At 50.5% G+C, this 24674-nt stretch overlaps 10 protein-coding genes across 11 annotated transcripts; 5 read left to right on the top strand and 5 right to left on the bottom strand.

Moving 5' to 3' along the window:
* Positions 1 to 186: 186 nt before the first annotated feature.
* L3040_004586 (uncharacterized protein) lies at positions 187 to 2229 on the bottom strand (the record flags this gene model as incomplete). Its single annotated transcript, XM_007287907.1, has 4 exons — positions 187 to 704; positions 831 to 1244; positions 1334 to 1518; positions 1604 to 2229. 4 exons carry the CDS (start codon positions 2227 to 2229, stop codon positions 187 to 189), a joined length of 1743 nt encoding a protein of 580 aa, XP_007287969.1.
* A 4066-nt stretch (positions 2230 to 6295) lies between these two features.
* L3040_004585 (uncharacterized protein) lies at positions 6296 to 7755 on the top strand (the record flags this gene model as incomplete). The annotated part of the gene is made up of 4 exons (XM_007287905.2): positions 6296 to 6600; positions 6654 to 6660; positions 6718 to 6958; positions 7010 to 7755. The coding sequence occupies 4 exons, from the start codon at positions 6296 to 6298 to the stop codon at positions 7753 to 7755; spliced, it is 1299 nt and encodes a 432-aa protein (XP_007287967.2).
* A 1789-nt stretch (positions 7756 to 9544) lies between these two features.
* Positions 9545 to 10664, top strand: L3040_004584 (uncharacterized protein; the record flags this gene model as incomplete). Its single annotated transcript, XM_007287904.1, has 6 exons — positions 9545 to 9661; positions 9721 to 9867; positions 9929 to 9970; positions 10025 to 10237; positions 10286 to 10372; positions 10434 to 10664. The coding sequence occupies 6 exons, from the start codon at positions 9545 to 9547 to the stop codon at positions 10662 to 10664; spliced, it is 837 nt and encodes a 278-aa protein (XP_007287966.1).
* Positions 10665 to 12794: 2130 nt separating this feature from the next.
* L3040_004583 (uncharacterized protein) lies at positions 12795 to 13755 on the top strand (the record flags this gene model as incomplete). Its single annotated transcript, XM_007287903.1, has 5 exons — positions 12795 to 12858; positions 12926 to 12945; positions 13074 to 13161; positions 13254 to 13414; positions 13498 to 13755. The coding sequence occupies 5 exons, from the start codon at positions 12795 to 12797 to the stop codon at positions 13753 to 13755; spliced, it is 591 nt and encodes a 196-aa protein (XP_007287965.1).
* A 411-nt stretch (positions 13756 to 14166) lies between these two features.
* On the bottom strand, positions 14167 to 15345 carry L3040_004582 (uncharacterized protein; the record flags this gene model as incomplete). Its single annotated transcript, XM_066156248.1, has 3 exons — positions 14167 to 14773; positions 14828 to 15089; positions 15138 to 15345. The coding sequence occupies 3 exons, from the start codon at positions 15343 to 15345 to the stop codon at positions 14167 to 14169; spliced, it is 1077 nt and encodes a 358-aa protein (XP_066011674.1).
* Positions 15346 to 15797: 452 nt separating this feature from the next.
* L3040_004581 (uncharacterized protein) lies at positions 15798 to 16754 on the top strand (the record flags this gene model as incomplete). The annotated part of the gene is made up of 2 exons (XM_007287901.2): positions 15798 to 16088; positions 16155 to 16754. The coding sequence occupies 2 exons, from the start codon at positions 15798 to 15800 to the stop codon at positions 16752 to 16754; spliced, it is 891 nt and encodes a 296-aa protein (XP_007287963.2).
* Positions 16755 to 16783: 29 nt separating this feature from the next.
* L3040_004580 (uncharacterized protein) lies at positions 16784 to 18034 on the bottom strand (the record flags this gene model as incomplete). Of its 2 annotated transcripts, none has more annotated exons than XM_066156246.1 (6): positions 16784 to 16997; positions 17081 to 17092; positions 17177 to 17458; positions 17642 to 17764; positions 17845 to 17858; positions 17960 to 18034. In XM_066156246.1, 6 exons carry the CDS (start codon positions 18032 to 18034, stop codon positions 16784 to 16786), a joined length of 720 nt encoding a protein of 239 aa, XP_066011672.1. The 2 variants fall into 2 exon arrangements, with proteins under 2 accessions (XP_066011672.1, XP_066011673.1); XM_066156247.1 differs by having other exon boundaries at positions 17834 to 17858; positions 17998 to 18034.
* Positions 18035 to 18256: 222 nt separating this feature from the next.
* L3040_004579 (uncharacterized protein) lies at positions 18257 to 19050 on the top strand (the record flags this gene model as incomplete). The annotated part of the gene is made up of 3 exons (XM_007287899.1): positions 18257 to 18441; positions 18688 to 18815; positions 18923 to 19050. The coding sequence occupies 3 exons, from the start codon at positions 18257 to 18259 to the stop codon at positions 19048 to 19050; spliced, it is 441 nt and encodes a 146-aa protein (XP_007287961.1).
* A 1060-nt stretch (positions 19051 to 20110) lies between these two features.
* L3040_004578 (uncharacterized protein) lies at positions 20111 to 21641 on the bottom strand (the record flags this gene model as incomplete). The annotated part of the gene is made up of 2 exons (XM_007287898.1): positions 20111 to 20994; positions 21059 to 21641. The coding sequence occupies 2 exons, from the start codon at positions 21639 to 21641 to the stop codon at positions 20111 to 20113; spliced, it is 1467 nt and encodes a 488-aa protein (XP_007287960.1).
* A 1691-nt stretch (positions 21642 to 23332) lies between these two features.
* Positions 23333 to 23831, bottom strand: L3040_004577 (uncharacterized protein; the record flags this gene model as incomplete). Its single annotated transcript, XM_066156245.1, has 4 exons — positions 23333 to 23449; positions 23560 to 23641; positions 23707 to 23766; positions 23824 to 23831. 4 exons carry the CDS (start codon positions 23829 to 23831, stop codon positions 23333 to 23335), a joined length of 267 nt encoding a protein of 88 aa, XP_066011671.1.
* Between the last annotated feature and the right edge of the window lie 843 nt (positions 23832 to 24674).

Raw genomic sequence — 24674 nt, 5'->3', positions numbered from 1 at the left:
TCTTTGATGGTGAAAACAAAGATGAGGCTGTAATATTGAGCGAGAGACCAGTCTTAAATAAAACAGCGAGGGCCTACCTATCCTTATACCATAAACGCCGTCCCTCTCTCCCGTCACTTCTAAAAACTCCCGCCATTTCTCTCTCTCTCTCTCTCTCTCTCTCTCCGTATGGGATACAGTCTATAGCTACCCAGCGTGACCAGCAGCCATGAACAGCCTCTCCCTCTTCATCCCCGCACTCAGCACGACCGCCACCGCTCCGGCTACAATCACCAGGACGTACGTTTTGCTCATGCTGTCCACAATCGCAACCAACACCTGCTCCTGCAAATCCGGGCTCAGACTCTTCACAAAGTCGCTCCCGCCCCCCGAGATGGCAGACTGGATATCGGAGAGCGGCACCGCGGGCAGCAGAGCGGCGATCTTGTCCTGGGAGCCGTTGAGGAACACGGCGTTCGCGATCGCGAGCGCGATGGTGACGCCGGTCACCTGCGCGCAGGTGATGAAGCCTACCGCGGCGGCGACGTTCGACGGCTCCACGATGGCTTGGGCCACGGAGAACGAGGCCTGCGCGAAGAGCCCGCAGCCGAAGCCGACGAGGATGCTGTAGCCGTAGACGGCAGAGGTGGAGGTCGTGGTGTCGACGGTGTACATCAGCGCGCCGCCGATCACGATGAAGATGCCACCGGCCGTGTACCAGGGCACTTTGAGGGTTAGTCAGTCATCAGCTAGCTCTGTACACATGAAATTTTGGATTCTGGGCATCCGGGCGAGATGGGGGGGGGGGGGGGGGTGAATGAATGAATCAATGAATGAATGAAATGACATACTGTAGTATCCGTAGGCAGACAAGACGGCGCCGTTCCCGATGACAGCGAAAATCATCAGGAAGATGAACGGCAGTAATCGCACCCCAGCCTCCAGCGCCGAGTCCCCCCTCGTGTACTGGAAGTAGATGGGCATCATGTAGATGGGGATGAAGACTGCCGTCCCCCCTGCGGCCGTCATGCCAAAGAGGATGAGGATCGTCCGGGACCGGAAGAACTCCACGGGGAAGATGCGGCGGCTCGTGTTGGTGAAGACCGTGTAGACCTGTTGCAGGCCCAGCACGATGAAGAGGAGGCCGGAGCAGACGAAGAGGCCGATGGTAGTCCCGGAATCCCACTCATACTGCACGCCCCCGCAGGAGATGGCCATCACGCCCGAGACGAAAGCGCCGATGGTCAGGAGAGCACCGAGGTAGTCTGCTCACGTTTCGTTAGCTACTGTGTGGTGTACGGAACTTTATTTACTTCGGGAACGGAACGACTCTCTTGCGAGTGGGATTACGCACCCATCTCACGAGCACGGTCGAGGAGTGTGACTCCGGGGCGAGGGTCCTGGTTAGGGAGCATGAAGAGATAGACCGGAGCACACAGTCCACCGATGCAGAGGTTGATATAGAAGGACCAACGCCAGCCCGCAGAGCTGTCCGAGAAGGCTCCTCCAATGATGGGTCCCAAGACCGTGCCCAGGCCCCTTTCTCCGAGGTTAGATCTGGGACTTTTCCTATCCTACCAGAAAGGAAAGGAAAGGAGAGGAGAGGAGAGGAGAGGCAACGTACCAAGTCAGGCCCGTTCCGCCCACGTACAGCGGCCTCTCGTGGATGGTCGTCGTCGCTGCCAGCAGTGTCATCACCCCAACGTACATCCCGCTCCCACCCACTCCGCAGATCGCCCGCCCGATAATCAACGCCTCGATCGTGGGCGCGGCGCCACAGACGGCACTCCCGGCCTCGAACAACGTCACGCAGAGGATGTACGTCCACTTGGCATTGAACTGTCCAAAGATCTTCCCCCAGACCAGGTTCGTGGCCGCGGCGCCGAGCAGGAACGAGACCGAGAGCCAGGTGAGCTTGGCCACGGCGTCGAACTCCCGCACGACGACAGGCTGGATGTCCGCCACGATCGTGTTGTCGAGGGCGAAGAGGAACGTGGAGCTGAGGATGGAGAGCACGACGACGACCCATCTCCAGCCGGAGATGTCGCGCGGGGGCACTTCTTCCGTGGTCCTGTCGGCTTGCTGCTTCTCCGTGTCGAGCTCGTCTGTGCCGCCGACAGAGGTCTTCTCAGAGACATCTTGAGTTCCCTTCTTCTTCTCGGAGGAGGGATAGGAGTTCTCGTGGTTCGAGGCGAGGCCTGCGACCTCTCTGTCCACAGCTGCGATGTGGTCCTCGTCGCTAGCAGTCATCGTGGAGTCCTCTGAAACTTAGTTAGAGGCAAAGGGGTGAGAAATGGTTTCGATGTCGTGGCTTGAAAACACAAGCTAATGGCCTGGGCTTGTCTCCCAGTGGTGGATTTGACGAGATTGCAGGAAACTCAAGAGTCGTAAATCGATCACTGGAAGGTGCGATGATGACGGCCAGAGAAGGCAGCTGTGGAATATATATATGTATTTTCCAGAGACCACAAGCATACTCGCCAAAAGTAAAACGCTTCGTAAGATAGTAAGACAGTGCTGACGTTAACATCGAGGTGCAGTTGAGCCTCTGCTGATTGGCGATGTGACGTTGGCGGCGCTGAAAATGATGGGCTGGATTTATCAGCGGCTGACGGTCGGTCGGCGTAATCATTGCGCCTTTGGCTCAATTGCTTTTGTTGATGTTGACAAAGAAATTGTAGGTTTTCGTCTTCCGTAATTGTTTGCAGGAGGTTCGGATTCCTAGAAGATAACAGAGTAGAGACTAGCATTCGATTCTAGAGAGATGGATCGGATGCCAGATTCTATGTATATATACCTTGACCGATGCGAACATGCACGGAATGCAGCTCGATCCAGCCTTGACTTTGTTTGTGTTTGTGTTTATTGTTTACTTTATGAGATTGAACCGAGGGCGGATCTCGGCTGTCATTCATCATTCGTTATCCATCATCCATAAGCCTTTAACACGAGCCCAGCCCGACCCTACCCTAAGTCTCAACGGCCTTGCCAATTATCCTCGCTTCTGTCGAACCGATCATATTTCCATCCGCCCATATTATGACAATAGCAGGGCCATCAACAGCCATCATACCTCAAACTACATTGTGTGCTCGGCTCATCTCCAAGATGACTGCAGCTCGAGGCAGCGAAGGTAAGTTTGAGAGCTCTAGTGCCAGCTTCCCTAATCGTCGCACTATCCCTGGCCTTTGGTAGTGCAGTAACATCTACTGCTGCTCCTCCGGCCGGAGTCAAAAAGTTGCGTTCGCAAAAGGTGCCGCTGACTTCGCAGCTTTTGTGGTCATGGTGTTTTAAACTTATGGTGTTGACTCTGGACGCACCTGCTCTCGGTTCTGTTCTTGCTACTCGAGACGGATCTAGAGTTGCTATTACCCGAGCTGCTGTTGTTGCTGTTATTATTGTTGTTGACTGACATCGATTTCAATCTTGTTAATCTCCTCTCGTTTGTGAAGAGATAATAATTATACAGTTCCGTTTGAGATCACAGTCACAATCGGCCTGGAAGTACTCGATGTTGTGCTAAACTCGACGAGCTCTTAACCGAGCCCGACACTTGCTAGAAATCGACTGTAATTGTGGGAATATAGGGCACGGGCATCCTAGGTCACGTGGTTCCACTAAGTAGCCGGCCTTGGCACCAGCATACAGGTCCCCTTCAGCTAGAATACCGGTAGCTGACCTCTTCAAACTTCACGAATTCAATTGGTACCACCATAATATTCGTACTTCTCATTCGGTACCTGTGATACCGACAGTAATCACAAAAGAACTCAGGCTACCCAGAATCGCAGGCCATATCCACATCAGAGATCATATATTCTCTGCCGCGGTTTCCACTTAGGCCAGAACCACCCACGGATCCTGGCGCACCAGCCGGAACCAAGGCCAAATCGACTTTGTCACTGAACTGGGCTGTAACCAATGTCACCGTACCCTTCTCCCTGACAACTCATCGATCTTCAGCGTGGGGCTTCGTAATATCTGCGCACTGGCGAATGCCAGCGATGCAAAGAACGGTAGGCATTTCATCATCGTCGAATGAACTTCATTAATCGGTCACTTGGAAGATATTGCCCAGCTGTACGTGATGACTCTGTAAAAAGACTGACCAGCAGAATGAATGAAGTGCAAGGCTATCTCTATAAGAGTGCCAAAAAAAAAAAAAAAAAAAAAAAAAAAAAGGGAGGGGAGTAAACAAAACGATAGTATGCGGCTTCAGGAGAAGCTGGGACACCACGACTAGACGAACATTCCTGGTCGAACATCATTTGCATGCCGAATATTTATTATAGGAACGGATTAAAACCTCGAATCATTCAGGAATCAGTTTGCATTTTGGAACATCTTTAACCCGTCTGGTGATTTCTACCAGATGTCATATGAGACGACAGCTTTCCTGCCGGGCACTAAGAGAAACCAGATGGCTGGTGGTGTGCGGTTAAAGTTCGGTTGATGTGTGACAGTCTGGGGAAAAAGGGACGTAACATGGATGGAACAGTGGAGTAACTTTAATTTGAGTCTGCCTTGAGGCTTTATCCTATGACGCTGCGCAAATTTTGGAATGTACGTAGTACCGGTACGTCCGCGTGTGTTCGAGATAGCAGATTGATAATCGAGTTCCTACGTACCGGCAGGTCCATGAGATGCCGGGTGCAGAGCCTGTGAGATGCGGAATATCCATACTTTCTTCCCCTTGCGCTCAACAAAACATCGGAGAATATAGAAAACTATACACGCAAGATCATTCCAAGGATAAGATCATGGAGACGTGTGCCCTGTAAACTATTCGTCGGCGGAGCTCCGCAGAACGCAAACGTGACGAGCCTTATGTACAACTATGAAACTCATAGTGGGCAATACAGACCGTAACATATTGATTGGAATATCCCAGTTTCTCCGAAGCTATATATAGACAGCGGTAAAGTCTGCTGACTATTCCCTTGTCTTTTTTTCAATAGGCTTGGGCGATGAAAAAGGCGAGATTTTCCGGTTGTTGGTTCTCCGGGGCTCGGTTGCAATTAGCGTCGTTTTGACCGCATAGAACACAGGCATCCACGTCAGTAGGTTGAGCTTCAAGAAAGTAGGATGAAGCTTCACAATCTTAAGAGATGGCTGAGATGATTCCAGAAAGGCTTTTCTTGGTGTCTTGTTATACAGTAGATGTTTCAAAATCGATGCGGGCACTACCAGGTGTGGTGGTAGTTTTCCAATGTCGGACAATTAAATATACTATATCTAAGGAAACCAAGCTCTTTGAAAATTAGAACGTAAGAAGAATAAATCCTGGAATTTGCTGTCTCTTGAAACATGGTATGAGGCTTTCTTAACCAAAGGCACACTCATCTCGTACGTAGTATATAGAGTAAATATCAGGTACTACGTATCTACAGTACGAGGAGGGCCAAGATCCTTCAAGAGCCGCCAAGTAGCATGGCAAAATCCACAGATAAGCAATACTTATCAGCACAGTACGGTCAACAGCCAGTGAGTTTTATCTAGGCAAACGTCACTCCGTATCACTGAATTGTACCTCGGATCTACCGACAGTTGTTAACAAGAGGGGCCAAGCTTGATTTCCAAGCGCGTCGGGAAAGTCACCTACGTTGCTCCCTTCCAGGCTGGTAAAGTTGTCCCGACGCGTGAATCCTTATCTTCAGAGATGTTTCTACGCTCTCCGAGACATACGTAGTAGCTGAGTTTGGATTCTGAAACTGCTGATTGGATATCAAGAGATCGAAAACGGCCAGCGACTTCAGATCAGCCAATTGAGGTATATCTCGATAATGCCGAAAGATAACAACAGTGAAGCATTACTCTCGGCATTGACCTGTATGATTGCAAGCCTTCTTAGAAGAACCATATATATGTTATCCACTTCTCTCGCTCTCCGTCCATATCTCGAGGCACTTTCGGTATTCTCTGCGACACTTGTTGATAGTTGTGTTGTGAGCTAAATAAATACTTCGACGCTTTTTGTATTTACTATTATCAATCGAAGGGAGATGGCAGAAATAACTCCGGTTGTCGAATGGCCGGACTACTCAGATAATCCACAAGGAGGCAATCCTTACACCCAGGACTTATTAGCACCGTACGACAAGGTACAAAATACTCATGCAGCCTTGGGGATATCATTACATATTGACTAGGAGTAGGGGGATCTGTGCTGGCTCCTCGTGTGCACTATCATATGCTGGTAAGTTTCTTTCTCTTGCATAACCGATCCGGCTTCCACTCCTAAACGGCAACCAGGTTTCTCACGCCGGCCATCGGCTTTTTCTATGCTGGCATGCATCGTCGAAAGTCGGCTTTCACCATGATCTTCCAGTCCCTGTTCTGTTCATGCGCTTGCGGCATACAGTACTGGGTCTACGGATATTCACTATATCAAGCCCGCACGACTGGACCCTTCATTGGGGACCTATCTCTCGCGGGCCTTCACAATGTCCTCGCGCAGCCCAGCATGGCCAACTCTGACATCCCAGATATCCTCTACGCTGTCTTTGGCTTCACATTCGTCACGGCCACGGCGATGATCCTTGCTGGCGCTATGTTGGAGCGTGGCCGACTAGGCCCGAGCATGTTGTTCTTATTGTGCTGGACAACCTTCGTCTACTACTTGTAAGTCTAGAGCTTTGCTCTTACTACCCAAATTTCTGACTAATAATTTGTAGTCTCGCTGTAAGAGCATCCAACCGAATCATTTTGAAGTTGAAGACGACTTGCTGATGTCCACAGTACTGGGAATGGAACCCGTCAGGATGGCTTTACGAGCTTGGCATTTACGATTTCGCAGGCTCCGGACCTGTTCACATTGCCAGTGGGTTCGCTGCTCTCGCGTGGTCTCTGATGCTGGGTCCACGTAAAGACCCCAACAGGGAGTCTCTCCACCCCAAGGTTCCACACTTCAGGCCGCACAACCCGTTCTTGGTCGGTCTTGGAACGGTTATCATTTGGTTCGGATGGTTCGCCTTCAACGGTACGATCTGACCAAAACGTGAGAAGATTGCCTGTAACTGACACGATCCAGGTGCTTCAACTGCCAACCTCAGTCTGCGATCCATCTACGTAGTGCTAAACACGAACTTGGCAGCTTGCGGTGGCGGTTTGACCTGGGTAGCCCTCGAATACGCCTTCGAACGCAAATTCAGTATCCTAGGGTTCTGCACTGGCATCATCGCCGGCTTGGTCGGCATCACCCCCGCCGCAGGATTCGTTGAGGTCTACGTCGCGGCCATCATCGGCGCCATGACAGCCGTCTGCTCCTTCTTTGCCACCCGATACAAGAACTACATCTCCATCGATGACGGCCTGGACATCTTTGCTCTCCACGGCGTCGGCGGCTTCGTCGGCGATATCCTGACCGGGCTCTTTGCCTCATCATGGGTACCTGCGCTCGACGGCGCGTCTGGGAATAGCTACGCCGGTGGATGGTGGGATAGGCACTGGAAGCAGATGGGTTATCAGTTGGCTGCTGCCTGTTCATGCGCGGCGTGGAGTTTTACGATTTCATGCATCTTGCTCTTCATCATCAACCGGATCCCAGGTTGCCACATCAGAGCTAAGGAGGAGGATGAACTGCTTGGTCTTGATGCCAAGTACTTCTCTGATGTTGAGTTCTCGGGATACGATAGCGAGATGCATGGATTGAATGGACTGCTCAGAGAAAAGGGGAGTGGGGCTAGTAGTATGAAGGTTGTGGGCAGACCGACGACGGGTCCGCAGGGGGTTTCAAAGGTGGCAGATGGCGAGAAGATCGCCACAAAGTCGAAATGAGGTGAACGATAGCACTTAGAGGCTATGATCACAAAATAGCCGTCTCACGTTCTGTAATTTAGCGTCGTAGTGTTCCTTCCATGCCCTGGACTTGTTGATTACGCAATACACTTGATTGAGCTCTTCACAACATCCATTTGACCATAATCCTATCAGTGATATGGCGCCAATGACTCTTTTGCTACCGAATGAACATGCGAAGCACTCGAGCCAGAGTTGCGATTCCTAGATTCAAAATATCTACGTAGACATATTCCCGGGTGTCACAACATCGCCAGAATGGACGTCAAATCCAACTACCCGAGCCAGACAATTTAGCGGTCAAGAAGAAACCGTATGTTCGCTGTTGTAGACCCGCGGGCACATTGTAGAGTTATCTGCAGCTTCTCAAAGCTCTCGATAGAGGAAGGAAAGGTGGGAGAGGTACGACGGCGACGGCGTCGGGATTCGAGCTCTAGTATTCGAAAATGGCACATTCTTGCACCTGGAAATGTTAGGCCCATGGATTGTAGAATGCCCAGATAAATTTTTGCCCTTCTATCAAGGGTGAGAATGCTTTTGTGTTTTCGTGGATCTTACTGCAGCTATGTTTGTGATCAAGACAGAGATTCGGATATGCACCACCCCAGCTTTTGAAACTGGGATTGTAGGCGCTGGAGGTATGAACCCAAGCAGCATATCCATAGCGCTGATACCAGTTGAACATTCATCAAGTCACTGAGAAATTGACTGGAGCAGCAAACGGGCCCTCCAGAGTGCAGCATGGAGATCGACCCGTGGTATGGCCGCGTGATTGCTGGGCAGTGGGTAAAACAAAGCTGGATAAATTTTCGACTGTAATATTCATACTTGATACTATCCCAGAAAGTAAAACCAAATGCTTGATGTCAGCTGCGCTCAGAAAACAAAGCTATCTTCGGCTCTTTGAGCGGTCTGTGTTTCCCCTCGTAGCGGCAGACCAGGCCTGGAAATCTCCTTATAATAAATAGCATTGGCTGCGAAATTTTCAGGCACGGTATGATCAGCTCCGTGAATAATTATCCTTGCTATATGGTATGGGCATATTCACATTGTGGATTCCCTGAACTCTGATAGCTTAGATAATCAAGTAGCTTCTAGAATGCGCGCCCCTTTGAGATGAACTGCCAGATTCTACGGGTATACATCGCGGAAATGAAGTGCCTTGATGAATCCAGTCTTGATGAACTTCGGGTAATCAACTCATAGGTTTTAATTGAATTAACGCTGTTTACGGTGAAGCTACTGTGCTACGTACGTGGCCTTCTTGAGCCGCAAACCTGTTGCATAGCAAGCCTCAAATTTACAAAGTCTTTGTGGAATTACTAAATATTGTGTGAATGAGTCATCAGGAGCGTATGCTGTCAGTTCACTTTACTATCACCCTTCCTATAGTTACAAAGTCGCCAGATCAATCGGGTGGCGTTTTCTCGGTTAAATTCCCATGTAAACAAACGCTCGGTTATCTCAATCACTTCATCCTCCCGTCGGTTAACCTCGCGGTCACTAAACCACGACTTCAAAGCATCACAACTTAGTTATATAGGCCCGTATAAGCTGATGAATTGGTTCAATTGAAAACTGAAGTGACGGTGGTGCTCACCCGTCAAATCGAAAAGCAAAAGGAGCTAAGACTAGCGTGGTTGTGGACCCACAGTCGCGAGTATTTCACCTCACCACTCTCCTCCTTCCTGACTTCCCTACATAACCACCATCAACCCAAACACCTTCTCCTCACACCAATACCCAGACAAATAACGGTCCTAACACAATGGGACGACCAACGGCCACTGGTCGTGTGGAGAAGGTGGCGGCCCCTGGCGAGGGGGGTCGTCAGAATACCCGAGCTGCAGTCCGCCGCAGTGCTCGTAGAGATGATGAAGACGAAGTAAGAACTCCTATTCCTTGATAAATCCATTGGAAGCTTCCCCTTAACCATAGCAACAGGGTGATGAGGTCCCTCAAGCTGGCCCATTCGTTGCCGCCGGCCCTCCGACTGTCGTTGGCCCTCAGACTGTCGCTGGCCCTCCGACTGTCGCTGGCCCTTCTAGCGTAGCCTCGGCTACGATGACCAGAGATACCACCGCCGCAGCTGTAAGTTCCTCGCACTCCGGATACAATTACAATTGAATCTTCCATCTTACTTATTCAACAGGATACCACGGTCTCACAAGCCGCACCAGCTGCTGTAACCCACGTAAGAGATCGCACTCCTAGCCACGATTATACCTCAATACACTGATACATACAGTCTTTTTCGCAGAACCCGTACGGAAAACCGGCGCGCACACCTCTCCCAAGCGGCCGAATCACCGCGGCTCCTACTACCTCTGCAACCTCCGCGGCTCCTGCTGCGACCGCCCCCGCCATCATGGCAAACGTCCCAAATGCTTTTGCGACCGCAATCGCCCCAGCCACTCTTGCACCTGCCACGGCAGGTGCTCAAGTCGCTCAAGCAGTCGCAGTAAGATACTCATCCCTATTGGTAGCTTCGATCTAACCTTATAAACAGGGTGTTGCTGCCCCCGCCATCCCCCTAAAATACGCACAACACTCCACGCCCCCCCAACCCGGGGCTCCGATCCCTGGCGCCAATGTCGTAAGTTCCTCTGCTTTCTCTATACATCGCCTCTACACACATAGAGCTAACCGTTCCCCAGGTCAGTTCCCACTACTACTGCACCTTCCAAGGCTGCACGAAACACTTCGACAATGATCGTGGCTACAAGCGCCACTACAACGTCGAACACCTCGGTAACCGTTGGTATTGCCTCGTTGCGGGCTGTGGATGGAACATCTACGAGTATCGCAAAGCTGATGTGAGGGCACACAACGCTAAGGAGAACGCAGCGGAGGTTGCTGCCGGAAGACAGCCAACTCACCCCCAGTGAAATCGGGATACCCCACTTCACACAAGCACCCTTTTTGTAGCGATAGGAAGTCTTCGGAGAGAGTTTTGCGGTCAGAAATGCGCGCGGGTTTGATTTGGCTGCTTGGTTTTACCAAGGGCAGCGGGGGTAACGGAACGATACGAGAGCGCCAAATTCAGATTGGTAGCTAGAAGCAATGACTATTGACTTCTGAACAAAATGGGTTTCTACATCGCGTTCTTTCGTGAGACTTGTGCTATTGATGCTTGTGCTTTTCTTCATCTTTCATCAGCGCGAGTATGCCCGTGAGTCGCCCGTGAGTCTACGATGGCTTGCGTGTATTAGCAAGTCTGACCTTCTGGGCAAGCTGAACTGCCTTCGAAGAGTTTGCTGCGGTCAACCAAAACTGTGATATCTGAGACTGGCCATGATCATGCCCGTCCTGAAAGCTGTCAGGGTTCTATCAGCCTCTCGCACCGTGTGATATCCCTCCGTCCTGGTAGTAGTAGTAGTACTTAGTTACGTCCAGTGGGGGGCACGCCTAGCCTACCTCCCAGGAGCCTCCCACGGGGTACGGAGACGTGCTAACTAAGGAATTATATACAAGAAGGCCCTAGAAAGAATTTCAAGATGGTGCAGGGTAGCTGCTTTTGATTGCGCCCTTCCCCTGTAGATAGGATGGATTACAGAAAGAGAGGACTTTGGGTCGGGGTGGAAACTAGAGGAGCAAGGTAGAGTGTGCCATCGCAGGCTCAGAAGCCCAGCGAATTTCAGAGTCGCAAGGCGACATCATCCCTCCTGGTAGTCCCAGCATATAGATGGATCGGCTTTACAATTGCTGCTAATGTTAATTAACGCATTGCAGATATGGTTTCAAAGTTATGTGAGCATCCATAATCTTTACCATGCAACGGCAGCCATGCATCCGGTGAATCAAAACCGATGGGCTCAAAGGCAATTTTTCCCCCTACAGATCGAAAACCATCGAGTAAACAAAAACGCGACCCTCGATATCAAAGCAAAAAACTTTGCTACGTAACTATCTATATCCGTGTCCGCTGAACGCCGCCGACGCCCTCGCGCTGGTTAGGAATTGCCATATAAAAATCATTCAGAAATCAATCAGAACCCGAACATAGAATTCAGAACTTGCAAAAAAAAAGGGGGCAAAAAAAATAGGCAAAATATCAAAAGAAACTCTCAGATGAGAGAAGAAACACCTCCGAACCAAACGGGGTTTACTTTTTATCCGACGTAGTCTCGGGACGACTTCCGCTGTCGAGAATGGGGCGCCGGAAATTCGAATCCTAAACTCAGTTAGCTGCTGTTGTGAATATAAGAAGTGGAAGCTACTTACATTCGCGCTGGCGTGTTTTGTCGACGGAGGTTGTGGTGGTATTATAACTTATGTAAGGGTTAGTGGGATTTCGCCGGCCGGGTAGAGTCTGTCGACGGCGAGGGTAGCGGCGGATAATTTTCGGAAGGGAAAGATATATGGGATAAGGTAGTGATACTGTTCTTGTAACTGTGAGTTTCACAGCGAGTAGAAGATGTATTCATTCGGTTTTCTTTGCAGGGACTTGGATCTAGGTATTCATATATCCATCTTCGTGTGGCAGTCTGCTCTCAGCAAACCGTGTACTCAAAATGCCTGTCAACAACCAGTGTATTAAACGTGCTGAACAGACGTGTGATCGAGATGCGAAACTACTACTCAGATGTAATGGCGCCAATTGCTCTTAGGTAGCAACAAAACACGTCCATTATGCAAACTGTCTGCAGAATGAGGTTGATGAATTCCGAATAACCAATAATTAGATGGACTCGTACAGCTTAAATGACAAAAACCTGCGTTTCATATGACAGGAAATTCAGCAGAACAACTACAAAATATAAATCATGAGTTGCATTCTAATTTCAAAATGCCTCAGTTAGCTATGATCATGACCAGGAGTTCAGACCAGACGTCTACTTAAAAGTGTGCGGCCGCTATTTAGCGTATTTTGTAAAATGCGTAAAATGCTCAAAATTGAACAAAATACAGTAAGTCTCTATGTAAAATACCCCGCCATCTTTCCACCCTCTTTTCCAACCCCTCCATCAGACCCAAACCAAACAAACCAACCCCACTATCCCATAACATACACCAAGATGGCAGACACAGAACAAGATGGCTCCCTCGAGCACCAATCCAGATCCGTGATATACTGCGGCGGTACGTCTCAATGGGAGCAGGAGTTGCCCCTCCATTACCCCTCCATCTAGCTAATGTACAACTATAGTCTGCTCATTACCACCTGAGGTACGAATGAATCCCACACCACGGTTAATAGAAGGTGGTCGAAAGAAAAAAAGGGGGCCGGAGAAGATGTCGATATGATATAGGAGAAGATAGGGGAACACGAATATACTGACAGGACGAGGAAGTAGTACTGCGAATTCGGCGGCACGGTCAAGAAATGCCAGGAATGGCTGGAGAAGAACCACGAGAACATGTACGATCGGCTGTACTCTGACGGTATGGCCATCCCTTTCACGCGCAGGTGGTATAGAACCATGAAAGGGAGGACTTTGCCCGTGCTTACTGACGAACAATACCCGCCCCCGCAGACGCCCTCGCCGCAGCGACCTCCTCCCTTTCCGTCGACGCCCAGAAGCGCGCCGAGAAGGACGCCCACAAGAAAGCTTTGAAAGCCGAAGCGGCAGAGGCCAAACAAGCCGCTACGATTAAGAGCTCGAAGGTCATCATCAAGAGAGTGGAGAGGAATAAGGTGCGTCTGTCTATCTCTATTACATTTCTACTCTACTGCAAATGTACAAAACAAGTCTGCTAACGAGGACCAAAACCGCGCAGCGCAAATTTGTAACGGCGGTCACAGGCCTTGAAGCCTTCAACCTCGACAACAAGAAGGTCGCCAAGGACTTTGGGAAGAAATTCGCGTGCGGTTCTTCCGTGGCCAAGATCCCGAGCGGAGGCGAGGAGATTGTAGTGCAGGGCGATGTGAGCGAGGAGATTGAGGAGTTCCTGCTGGAGAAGTACCCTGTTATCCCGGAGGACAATATCGAGCTGGTGGAGGATAAGAAGAAGAAGGCCGCGCCGCCTATTGTCTGAGGAGGAGAGAGCAGGTGGGAAGACATATGATGTGTTTTCAAGGATTCCGTAGAATGAGGTTCGAGAGATGTCACAATGCCAGATTGAGACGGGAGGAATTGGATGGAAGGCACGTCTCTCCGCATCTCATCTCACACTGAATCAGATCCATAGATCAAACTACGGACTCAGATCTATAGGTCAGTCCTGAATGGCACATATCACACATATCACACTTCGTGACCAAAATCGACGGTGAAGTATAAGGAAGCGAGATACGCGGTCCTCTTTGGGACAATTGGCAGAAATATCTCTCTCCATTTGCTGTTGTACAAAACGCGAGTCATAACCCAAACTCCCTACTCCAACCGCTAAAGTAAAAAGTTTCGACAGCCGATCCAACATCACCTGGAAAAAAAAATCCAACAATGGTCAATTTCTCTTCCTCAAAACCCTCCCTCCAGCCGTCGCAGCAGGAGCCGTAGAAGCCTTGGTCCCGCCCGCCATCTTCTTGCTGCCCATCCCCTTTAAGGTACCCATGACCGACTTCTTGACCGCCGGTTTCACCACAGCAGGAGCCTGCTTCTTCACAATCGTCGCATTGCTTCCCTCACTACTCTCACTAATCGTGCTCGCCCTCCCTCGTCCAGCTCTGACTGGGGCCGCGGCTGGTGGTGCTACTCGTCGCCCTCGCCCTGCAGTTGCCGGAGCGGGTTTCTCAGCAGTGACCTTCCGTGTGGCTGCTGCGCGGGTGCCCTTGGCTTTCTCAACCATACTCGTCAGAAGACTAGTTGCGGCCCCTGAGTGCATTGGTGCTGTTTGCTTGAGCGGGGACACTGGGCGCGCCAGGAAGGACTTTGAGAGTGCGGGTCGGATTGGAGAATGCGGGAGGGTGCGGGAATTTGCTGAGCGGGGGGAGAGGATCGTCGAAGGGGCGATTTTGGAGGTGGTGGTGCGTGCTGGGGGAATAATGGCACCACGGACTCGTTTCTTTGGGTTCTCAATGTCGGCATTTTCCTTGTCGGTGGAGATGTCGTCGCTGAGTGTTTTTAGCACAGCCCCAGTGGTGATGTTTGTAGGGAGATGGGTATACCTCAAGCGTTTTGGAGCGCGCTTCGGCGATGGACTGATGTGGGAAATGTTCTGTCCGGCCGGCAACATATTCTTCTGCGGAGAACTGATCTTGGATGTTGTAGCTGCTGGCTTCACACTCTCGCTGTACTTCATCTGTAGATCCCCCATCTTTGCCCGTCGCAGGGCCATAGGGATGCGGTTGACCCGGATCTCGATACGCGTCTTGAGTCCCTGGGCTTGGAGGTTGTACTGGGCGCGTAATTTCCGAGCGCGTTCCGTAACTTTCATGTATTAGCTGGTAGTCCCATGTACCGATCAAGCCTCCTTACTCTCGAGTTGCAGGTTGTCGATCAACGCCTGCTTCTGCGCCAGAGTGATTCCCACCTTCTGCTTCCTGATAGGGCTTCTATTTGGAGGGGTCCTCGCTGGACTGTGCGTCTTCGTGGGAATCGTCTGAGGCGGCGCTGGGAAGTTCTGGATATCCTCAGAGCTTGTAGACTCAGTCGACTTGCGCTTCTTGGAGCGCGTCGGAGCCATTGTCTCGTGTGTGGGGTGGGGTAGTGATCTCAAAACTTTGTTAGTTTTGTATGTACAAATACGATCTTGATAGTTAAGCGAAGCAATTTCGACGTGTCGATTGAGCAAATGTCGTTATTCGTAGAGTTTGACGTGGTGGTGGATGTGGATGCGGACTTCGACGTAAACAAAGCCTCAACGAGCCGCATCGCTTCGATTTGGCTGCCAAGTCCAAGTTCCAACGCTACAGGGGTCTCGACAAGGTACGCGCATTCTATAGCTACCTTGAGCCGTCACCATCAGTACCTACCTAGGTATCTACAACAGTCCACAAGAACCTCACATTTCCTCTCAACCACGTTCACGTTTAGGTTGACGATCACAACCACATACACAACCGCAAATCAAAATCCACTCCATCTACACCTTCCACTCGAATAGAACTAAGCCCCCGCCACAGGCACAATAACAAGATGGGCCTCGAAGCAGTAATGGTAGTGGTGGATAACAGTGAAAGCAGCAGAAATGGCGACTACACTCCCACCAGATACGAAGCTCAGTCCGACGCCGTATCTCTAATCTTCTCCGCTATCACACAAGGAAATCCCGAGTCGTCTGTCGGTCTGATGAGTATGGGAGGCAAGGGACCAGAGGTGCTGGTCACATTAACGACGGACCATGGCAAGATTCTGGAAGGTTTACATCGCACGAAGAGCAAGATACGTGGGGGCAGCCACTTGGCTGTGGGCATCCAGATTGCGGGTGTATGTTATCTCCTCTTTTCTCTACGCAGAAATTCTTGCTCGCGAGAACCATGTTGACCAGACCAGCTTGCCCTCAAGCACCGCCAAAACAAGTCCCAGCGCCAACGCATTATCGTCTTCACCTGCTCTCCGATCCCCGACGACGAGGGGTCCCTGACAAAGCTCGCAAAGAAGATGAAGAAGAACGCCGTCTCTATCGACTTTGTGGCATTCGGGGAGCTGGACGATGATACGACCAAGAAGCTTACGATTTTCAGCGAGAATGTTAAGGGCCCCGAAGGCTCACACATTGCGATCATCCCACCCGGACCAGGCCTTCTCAGCGACCAGCTTGTTACTAGTCCGATCCTGAATGGGGACGGCGGCTCTGGCGGTAATGGTGGCGCAGAAGGTGCTGGGGCAGGAGAAAACTTCGAGTTTGGTGTTGATCCCAGCATGGACCCCGAGCTGGCATTGGCGCTGCGCATGAGTATGGAGGATGAGAAGGCAAGGCTGGATAAGCAAAGCAAGGAGACTGCGGATCAAGAGGCGAAGGACAAGGCAAAGTTGGAAGGCATCCAGGAGGAAGACGAGGCTGGGGAGAAGGCCCCACTGCTGGGTGAGGGGAGCGGCAAGAAGGATGATAAGAAGGACGACGGCGATGCGGATATGATGGATACGGCGTAGGGTCTGACTGTAGGTGCATTGGCATTGTATCATTGTACTATTAGATACACCTGCGGGTGAGACCTGCGAACCTCTACATGGTCTTTTCGAAGCTGTGCTTGCTGGGCGGCATCTAGCAACTGAATGGCAGATGAGCTGCTCTCGGCTTGCGATTTGCCTTCACTTGGTTTCGCGTCTGCCCAGGCGTCCCAGCCTGAACATATGCGCAGAGCCCTCTCTGCTGGCACCACTTTCCCAAGAGGCCTGGCACCCGAATGCATCAGCCCAAATCCCATCCCATCCCATCCCCTCCCCCGTCCATTCCGTCTCTCGCCACACTCACGCACTCTCGATTAAAGCTGTCATCTATTCCATTTCCCTTCCCTCATCTCGAATTAATGCCCCTCACAAACGCCACAACCCTCCTCTCCCACCCCTCGCACCTGACGGGCATCTCGAGCTGGTAGAACGGGTTCTTCATCACATAGTCCCCATACAGCCGGTAGATCTCCTGCAGCACCCGGTCCGTGTTCGGCTGCTGCGGCTCCGTGAACAAGAGGAACTTGGTGCCCGTGAGCGTCTGGAAGCACTGCAGGCGGAAGTTCTCCGTCTCGAGCACCTCGATGCCGGACGGTGGCGGGGGGCGCTCGTCGGGCGCGGAGGCCGAAGGGGAGGGTGACGAGGAGGAAGAGAGGGGGTGAAGCCGGGTTGTTATTGCGTGTATTCTAGAGAGGGGGATCCGTTAGCTGGCGCTTTTGGGCGGATAGGGTTGGATTTGATGAAATTGAATTGAATTGGATTGGAGTGGATTAGATTGGATTGGATTGGATTGGATTGGATTGGATTGGATTGGAGAGGGAACTGGGCAAAGGTAGGGAGCTGGCTTGAGAGAAGGGAGAGGAAGATACCCGTGAAATGTACCGGCTAGCACGAGGTAATCGTTGACAGTGAGCTTGTTGAGGCCCTCTGCGAAGTCGCGCTGGTAGATCAGACCGCCGGCTTTGTTGATTATTATCAACGCATAGACGACCCTGTGCTTCGGTCAGCGCTGCACTGGGGGGCTCTGTTGTTGCTGCTTTGGTTGGGAATTGTAGATGTACATCTTGCCTACTTGGTTTTCCGGTGCTGAGGACTCGGAGGAGTAGATTGATGGATAGAGAGCTGGGAAGCTTTAGGTAGGTAGGACTAGAAAGAGATGAAATTGTTCTATCAAATTTGATTTTTACAGGAGTGAAACGAAGACGGAATTTGAGCGGGCGCAAACAGTCTGGTGAAGTGAAGCTGCGGATGGTTGTTGACATCGACCTCGATTGACAAGGCCGAACTTCAGCCGCGGTTGAACTCGAATTTCTCCCCTACCAAAGCTCTCCAACTTCGGCCACAACCACCCTCATCTCGACAACCACGAGTTTGTTCTCCCTCCTCAGCGCGCACCCGCACAGTTTACCTTTCTTCGAGAACCAGCGCAAGTAAACAAAGCTCTAATCTCTCCCAAGCTCGAGCGATTACCCACCTAAGAAAGCATGGCGCAACCCGCAGCAACCTCGCGCTCCCGCGAACCCCCCCAAGGCGATGAGGAGGCTTCCTCGGAGCTCAAGCTCGGCGAGTTTCAGGATGTCGATGCTCTGACACACAGCGAGGCTGCGCTGGTCATCAATGCGCTGGTTACTAAGAGACGTATGGACAAGAAGAATGTCAACGAGACTGAGTATGCCGATCTCTCTCTATCCCTCGCCCCCCCTCTCTCTCCACACACTTGTGCTTAGGATACACTATAACGTGATCGCGCAATGATATGGGAATGCGCCAGGACCGGACGTAAAAGTCTGGAGCAGAATCGGACTTGGTGAGGATTGGGACGTGAGGGGCGCAAGAGCTGCTAAGACACGAGAAACGCAACTAAATGACATTACACGGGGGAAAGAATATATGCTGATTGCTTTCGGTGTTTCAGACTTCTGATCAAGACCACCGACTACCTCGACCACTTCGCGCGCTTCAAGCGAAAGGAGAACGTCGAGGCTGTGGAGCGCCTCCTGTCGGCGCACAAGGAGCTGGCCAAGTTCGAGCGCGCTCAACTTGGTATGCAACTCCACGCTCCCCTTCCCCCCAAAGCAGTTCGCGATCGATAGATAGATAGGCCTACGTGGTCGAGAGAGCAGAAGAGAGTGCTAATGCTGCATACTTAGGTTCCTTGTGCTGCGACACGTCCGAAGAAGCCAAGACCCTGATCCCCAGCCTGCAGGACAAAATCGGCGACGACGATCTCCAGGAGCTGCTGGATGAGATTACGAAGTTGATGGGCTATACGAGTTAGGTTGATTTGGATTCCGGAAATGCCCTCTCTACCATCTTATCGTCGAAACGGCTCTGAGTCCTCTTCCTGGGTCCTGGGAAGTCGGTCAATTATGATACTGTGGCTACGTGCGGGCGGAACTGAAAACAAAATCGGCGTTGGGGATTGATATGCATGGCATGGCGCGGCGCAGGAAGGATAATGACAAATGGGTCTTCTTCTTTCTTCCTCTTTTGTGATTTCTGGCGCCTGGGGTTCCCTTCCATCTCGTTGAGATTGGCCAGTTCTCGCACGATAATTAAGTGGTGGGAATTAATCCAAAATACTTACAGCAGACAGACAGGTACGTATGGGGGAGGCCTGCTGCTTGAATACTTTGGGTATAGGGGTATAGGAGAGAAGAGGAATTGTGATGACTACCTACCTACTGCTTTGGTAGACATCAAAGATAAACCAAGCCACTCCCTCTCCCTCTCTCAGGACCTATCTCCTCCCCTTCCAATAACTTTCCCGATCTTCTCGTTTGAGCGTGAAGTGGAGAGTAGTCTTTTTCTCATGTTCAAGTTCACGTTCAAAATCAATTCAACTTTATACGTAAATCCGAGATCTGATCTCGAATCTCAGTATCGTATTGTATTGTATTCCAGCCAAGCAAGTAGCGTAAGATAACGCAGGCATAACCCGCCCCTTGAACACCTCGCTAAATCCAACAACGAAACAAAAACAGCACATTACAAAAACATTACTATAATACAATACAATACGATACAGCCACATCTCAACGGAATCTGGGTATCGATTTCGATTCTTCTTGTTCTTCTGATTGTTATTGTTGTTGCTGGTGTTGTTGCTGTTGTTGCTGCTATTGTTGTTGCTGTTGTTGCTGTTGTTGTTGTTTTTGTTGATCATGATGATCATGAGGGCAAAAGACCAAAGCAAGAAAGCAAGTAAGCAATAGCTCAAATACTTGCCTACCTGCCGTTTCTTCCAACCTTGATCGACTAGCAAATCAATCGATCACCACCGTCCAGGCATCAGCCACCAAGACCGCTGTTCCGGTGTACGTGTACGTGCCGCTGCTCTATCCCTCTCGGTCCTCAGCAGAACGGAAAGCCGAAGCCGAAGCCGAAGCCCCGCCATGAAAACCATACCCCTCAGTAGCCCAGCTCATAATATGCTCCCCGTCCCTCCTTGAATCGAGGTTCGGACGCAGCGGGCCGCTGCCGTTGTCACGAGATGTTGTCGTTGTCGTTGTGGCCGCCGCGGAATTGATAACGCCCAAGCCGATGGGTGTTGCGCCGACCTGTGGATGAATGGGCTGTGTGTATCCATTTCCATGTCCGTGTCCGTGTCCGGACACGGCTGGCGTGTGGAATGAAGTCGGGACGTCGGCCTCGAGCTCGGAGTGGCCGGCGACGGGGGACGTGAGAGACGAGACGCCGCTGAGCTCGCTGCAGCGCCAGGCGGGCGGGTAGTAGCGCTGCCCGTTCCCGGACCCGGAGAGCTCGCTTGGGGACGGTGTTGTATGTTTGTCGTGGGCTGTCTGTCGACGGGATCCGGTTGCGCTGTCTGGCGGCGGAGATCTCGATGGCTGGAGGGCAGGGTATGCCAGGATTGGGATTAACCGCGGAACGTGAGGTGCTGGATCGGAAGTCGCGCCGGTGGGCGTGATGTTAGTAGACGTCGGTGTATTGGGAGGGGGGGTTAGTGCTTCTGGGTAGTGGCCTGGTAGTGAGTTGAGTGAGTTGAAGGAGAGGTGTTGGTGCGTCGGTAGGGACGTGGTTGTTGGTCTCTCCAGGTCTGAGAGATCTCGATCATGTCGATCATGCATAGGGGTCGAAGGGTTCGATGCCGCATGGTGAGTCGTCTCGTAGGACTCCAAGGGAATCCGCGTGAAATTAGGGACCGACTGGCTATTCGATAGCTCGGGATCGCCTGGGATGAAGCGCGGTCCGTTGAAGCGACCTATGCGCCGAGCTGTCAGTCGGATTTGGTACGGGGAGCTGCACTTCATCGTCCAGAATCTTACCACCAAAGGGCGCAAAGCAATCGTCTCTGCCTGCCAGAGTTCGCGATATTCTCGGGTTGTGGAGGGTCTCTTTGGAAGGCGAACGCGGTAGGTTCTGTGCGATCTGGTTGTTCTGCTTCTGCTTTCTTTGGCGGATCAACAACCAGACGAGGGCGGCAATAACGGAGACGGCCACCGCTCCACTGACTATACCGGCGATGATCGAGGTCTTTGAATGTCCGGGGGAGGGGCTCGGTGATGGGCCTGCGGTCTGGGTTGGGTTCGGCGTTGGAGGAGGAGTCGTGGAAACATCGTTGATACCTGGCCGTCGTGACGTAGCGGCAGAGCCGGTCGTGACCGGGACCGTCGAAAAGCTGGACAGAAATGGATTCTGAGTAGAAACTGCTATCTGTCCCGTAGTAATCCCTCGACTCGTCGTCGTGGGAATGGGTGCAGCCGTGTATTCCTCCTCGTCCGGGCAGCCTACTAGGTCGCATGCGTTGACCGAACAGCAACCCCGAAAATTGTTGGAGCCGCACGCATAGAAGACTTTGCCCGAGCCGGGAGCACAGATCCCGTCTGCTCGCTCGAGGTTTCGGTGCATTTTGATCTGGGCAGTTTGATATGTGCAGAATTATCGAAGGACTTGACCGATCGACTTGACCAGGTGCACGTTGCAGAGGTGAAGCCTCGAGCGGATGACTGGTCCCTGGTGCAAATGAAGAGATGGGCCTGACCAAACAAGCCGGCCGGCAGGAGGGAGAGAGAGAGAGTGAATCAATTGATTCAATTCGGATGGGTTGCTGGGAGGACAGGAGACGGCCGGGAAGCGACGCGAAGGGAGGGAGAACAATAAACAATCAACCAACCCACGATCTCGCCTGTGCAGACAAGTGCGGCTTCCTACCTACTCTGCATCGCACAACTTATAGAGAATGTTCTGAGCCGGTCACCAGCTACGCACGGGAAAAGGATAATGGAACATAATCTGGTGTTGGTGTTGGTATTGGTATTGGTGATGGTGTTGCTGTTGCTACTGACGGCCGGGCACTTGCGCGGTGGGTAGCTGCCGCAATCGTACAATGAAGATTCACTAACTTATAATAGGAATATAAAAATCCAAAATCGCGAATATCTGACTGAGCTTGGTAAGCACTTTCAAGTTCAAATGTTTGATCTATTGATAATCGTGAGCATTCAGAATAGCGTAATCTTTCAAAAGTGATAACGAACCTACATTCTTCTCGTCTACCTATGTGTACCAACCCAAGATGCCATCAGGTGACAGCGACTGACTGACTGTGAGAGGTTTGAATGACGTTTATTCTCTTTCCTTCTATTTCGTTCCACCCCTTAACTCAGCACGTCAAGATATGCGTAGGACAATACGGGGTTTATTCCCTGGCAGACGCCCTCTGCAAACTCCGGGGCCAGGGGACCTCGCTTCGCACCGGGCGTAATATACGGCTGCCTTCCGAGGCCTTTAACATTAACGCTATGTCAATTTTCTATAAAAAAAATACGATATAAAAAAAAATGTAAATGAACGTAGTAGCACTACAGCCCGGCCGCAAAGCTAAAACCTACGGCCCTCCGCAGGCTTTTTACGGGGTAATTTTTCTGGGCCTCGTGGTCAATCAATTGAGTAAATCGATTGAGTATTAATCTCGTCTATTTTTCTAAATACCCAACCTTTCATAGCGAGCGGTGTCATTACTTGGTAAACTCTCGTATTCGTTCGTAATATGCGCAACCGATTTCGTAACAGATTTCGTAAACGATTTCGTAAGGCTATAATTCAGCCGAAGCCTTCTACGCTAGCAGAAAGGTTCGTAACGTCTACTTCATTTTGAAAAATCGCTGTGATACAATATCATATGCAAAGGATGACTATCAAGTTATTATAGAGTAAAACCGATCGTATAAAACTTGTCTGCTACATATGGTATCAAATTTCAGTTTCTGTCCGTAGAGTATGCCCTTCCAAATGATCAAACTATCGGTTGCATATCAAAACAGATTTTAACTTCGACTTTTACGAACCTTCTCCCCTTGCGTTATCCGAGCATCTTCACCGTCATCGTTCTGTAAAATGTAACTTAATTCATTCGGAAAAATCCTGATTCAAAAGCTACGCCAATTTATTTTAAGCTATCTTAATCTATTTTAAGCAACACCAAGCTTCTCTAAGTTAGCGAGCGTACTTTCTATCGCTACTTGTCATTATTCCGTAAATCAGGTTGTCAGTTAATAGCAGTTATAAACAGGCTATGATAGTCATCTACGAGCTTTAAACTAGAACTCACCGGCTATTTGATACCCTTCGAACGTCATAATATTGACCGTATCGTTCGTACCGTCCGTATTATCTTCCGTATTATCTTCCGTATCGTAGAATAGCGGTTGCAGCGGCTACTCTTCCGTATCGTGCAATAGCGGTTGCAGCGGCTGCTCTTCCATATCGTGGAATAGCGGCTGCAGCGGCTGCTCGTCGATTTCAAAAAAATTAGCTTCGGTTTCACCTTATTATCGAGCTCATTCAAGCTCTCATCGTATTTCTTCGCGACTCTGTTGCTCGATGTCATCGAATAATCGATTTTATTGCTTGTTTTCCTCGCGATCAGCTTTTTATTTTTCTTAGTCTTTCGCTGTCCCAATGCGTAGCTTACCTTTCTTTTCTCGTTACGTACGTCGATCGTATCGCTTTTAAATGAATTCGCTTTTTTTTTCTTTCGATACTAATTATCGGTATATCAATATCGACCCAGCTCGGTTACAGCGCTTACATGAACATGCCTCGCTTAGTATCGCATACCCTCGAGGGGCCCCAACTTCTTTATAAATACTATTATATAGCTAGTCCCCGTAATTCCTTCTAATCGTGTATGAGGAATCCACTCCCCCGAACCTTAGGGAGCAGACAGAAATCAAATACCATTTTTACCGACAGAATTGCAGTTGCAAGAAGCTACGCGCGCTGCACGCTAGGAATGAACGTTCGCTACCGGCGATCCAATACTAATCGTGTTTCCGATTCCTGCAGATATTATATATTGAATTTCGATATCGGTTATCTGGCATAAAAAAGTCCGTAATCTCTCGATAGGAATTGCAGGCCGAGCAGCGAGCTCGATTCGTATGTAAGCTAGCTCTAATGGTTTGAAGTCGCATAATCAAAATGGAATTGCGTTCCCGAATTCAATATCATTGGATTTTCCTACGTGGCTTTCGCTTTAACGGATGCATTTACCAATTAACGTAGAGTTCACGGGTTGACGATTTTAACAGTTATAACGCGCTTAACATAATATAAATCAGCCGATAAGATTTGCAGCTCAAATAGCGCAATCAATTTATGAGGATGCTTATCATTATGCATTATAACTTGATCAAATTATATCAAATTTAAACCGGATTCTTCGGCTTGAAATTCTGATTTTAGTGTTCCTCACGTGATTGCGTCGAATCCGCCCCGCCACCCGTGATCTCCGCGCCCGGGCCTATCCCACCTACCGCCGCCCCCGCCGTGGACATCTGCGCAAGGCTCGTCCGGAGGCTTCTGAGCGCTCATCAGAAAAGACCGGCCCGTCCTTGCGCATACTTTACGGGACCTGCATCATGCTTCGAGAAACGGCCC

The sequence above is a fragment of the Drepanopeziza brunnea genome, assembly GCF_022702325.1.
Source record: "Drepanopeziza brunnea f. sp. 'multigermtubi' strain 214-2 chromosome Unknown ctg7, whole genome shotgun sequence".
NCBI lineage: Eukaryota > Fungi > Ascomycota > Leotiomycetes > Helotiales > Drepanopezizaceae > Drepanopeziza > Drepanopeziza brunnea.
This window is presented reverse-complemented; position numbering and strand designations above follow the sequence as displayed.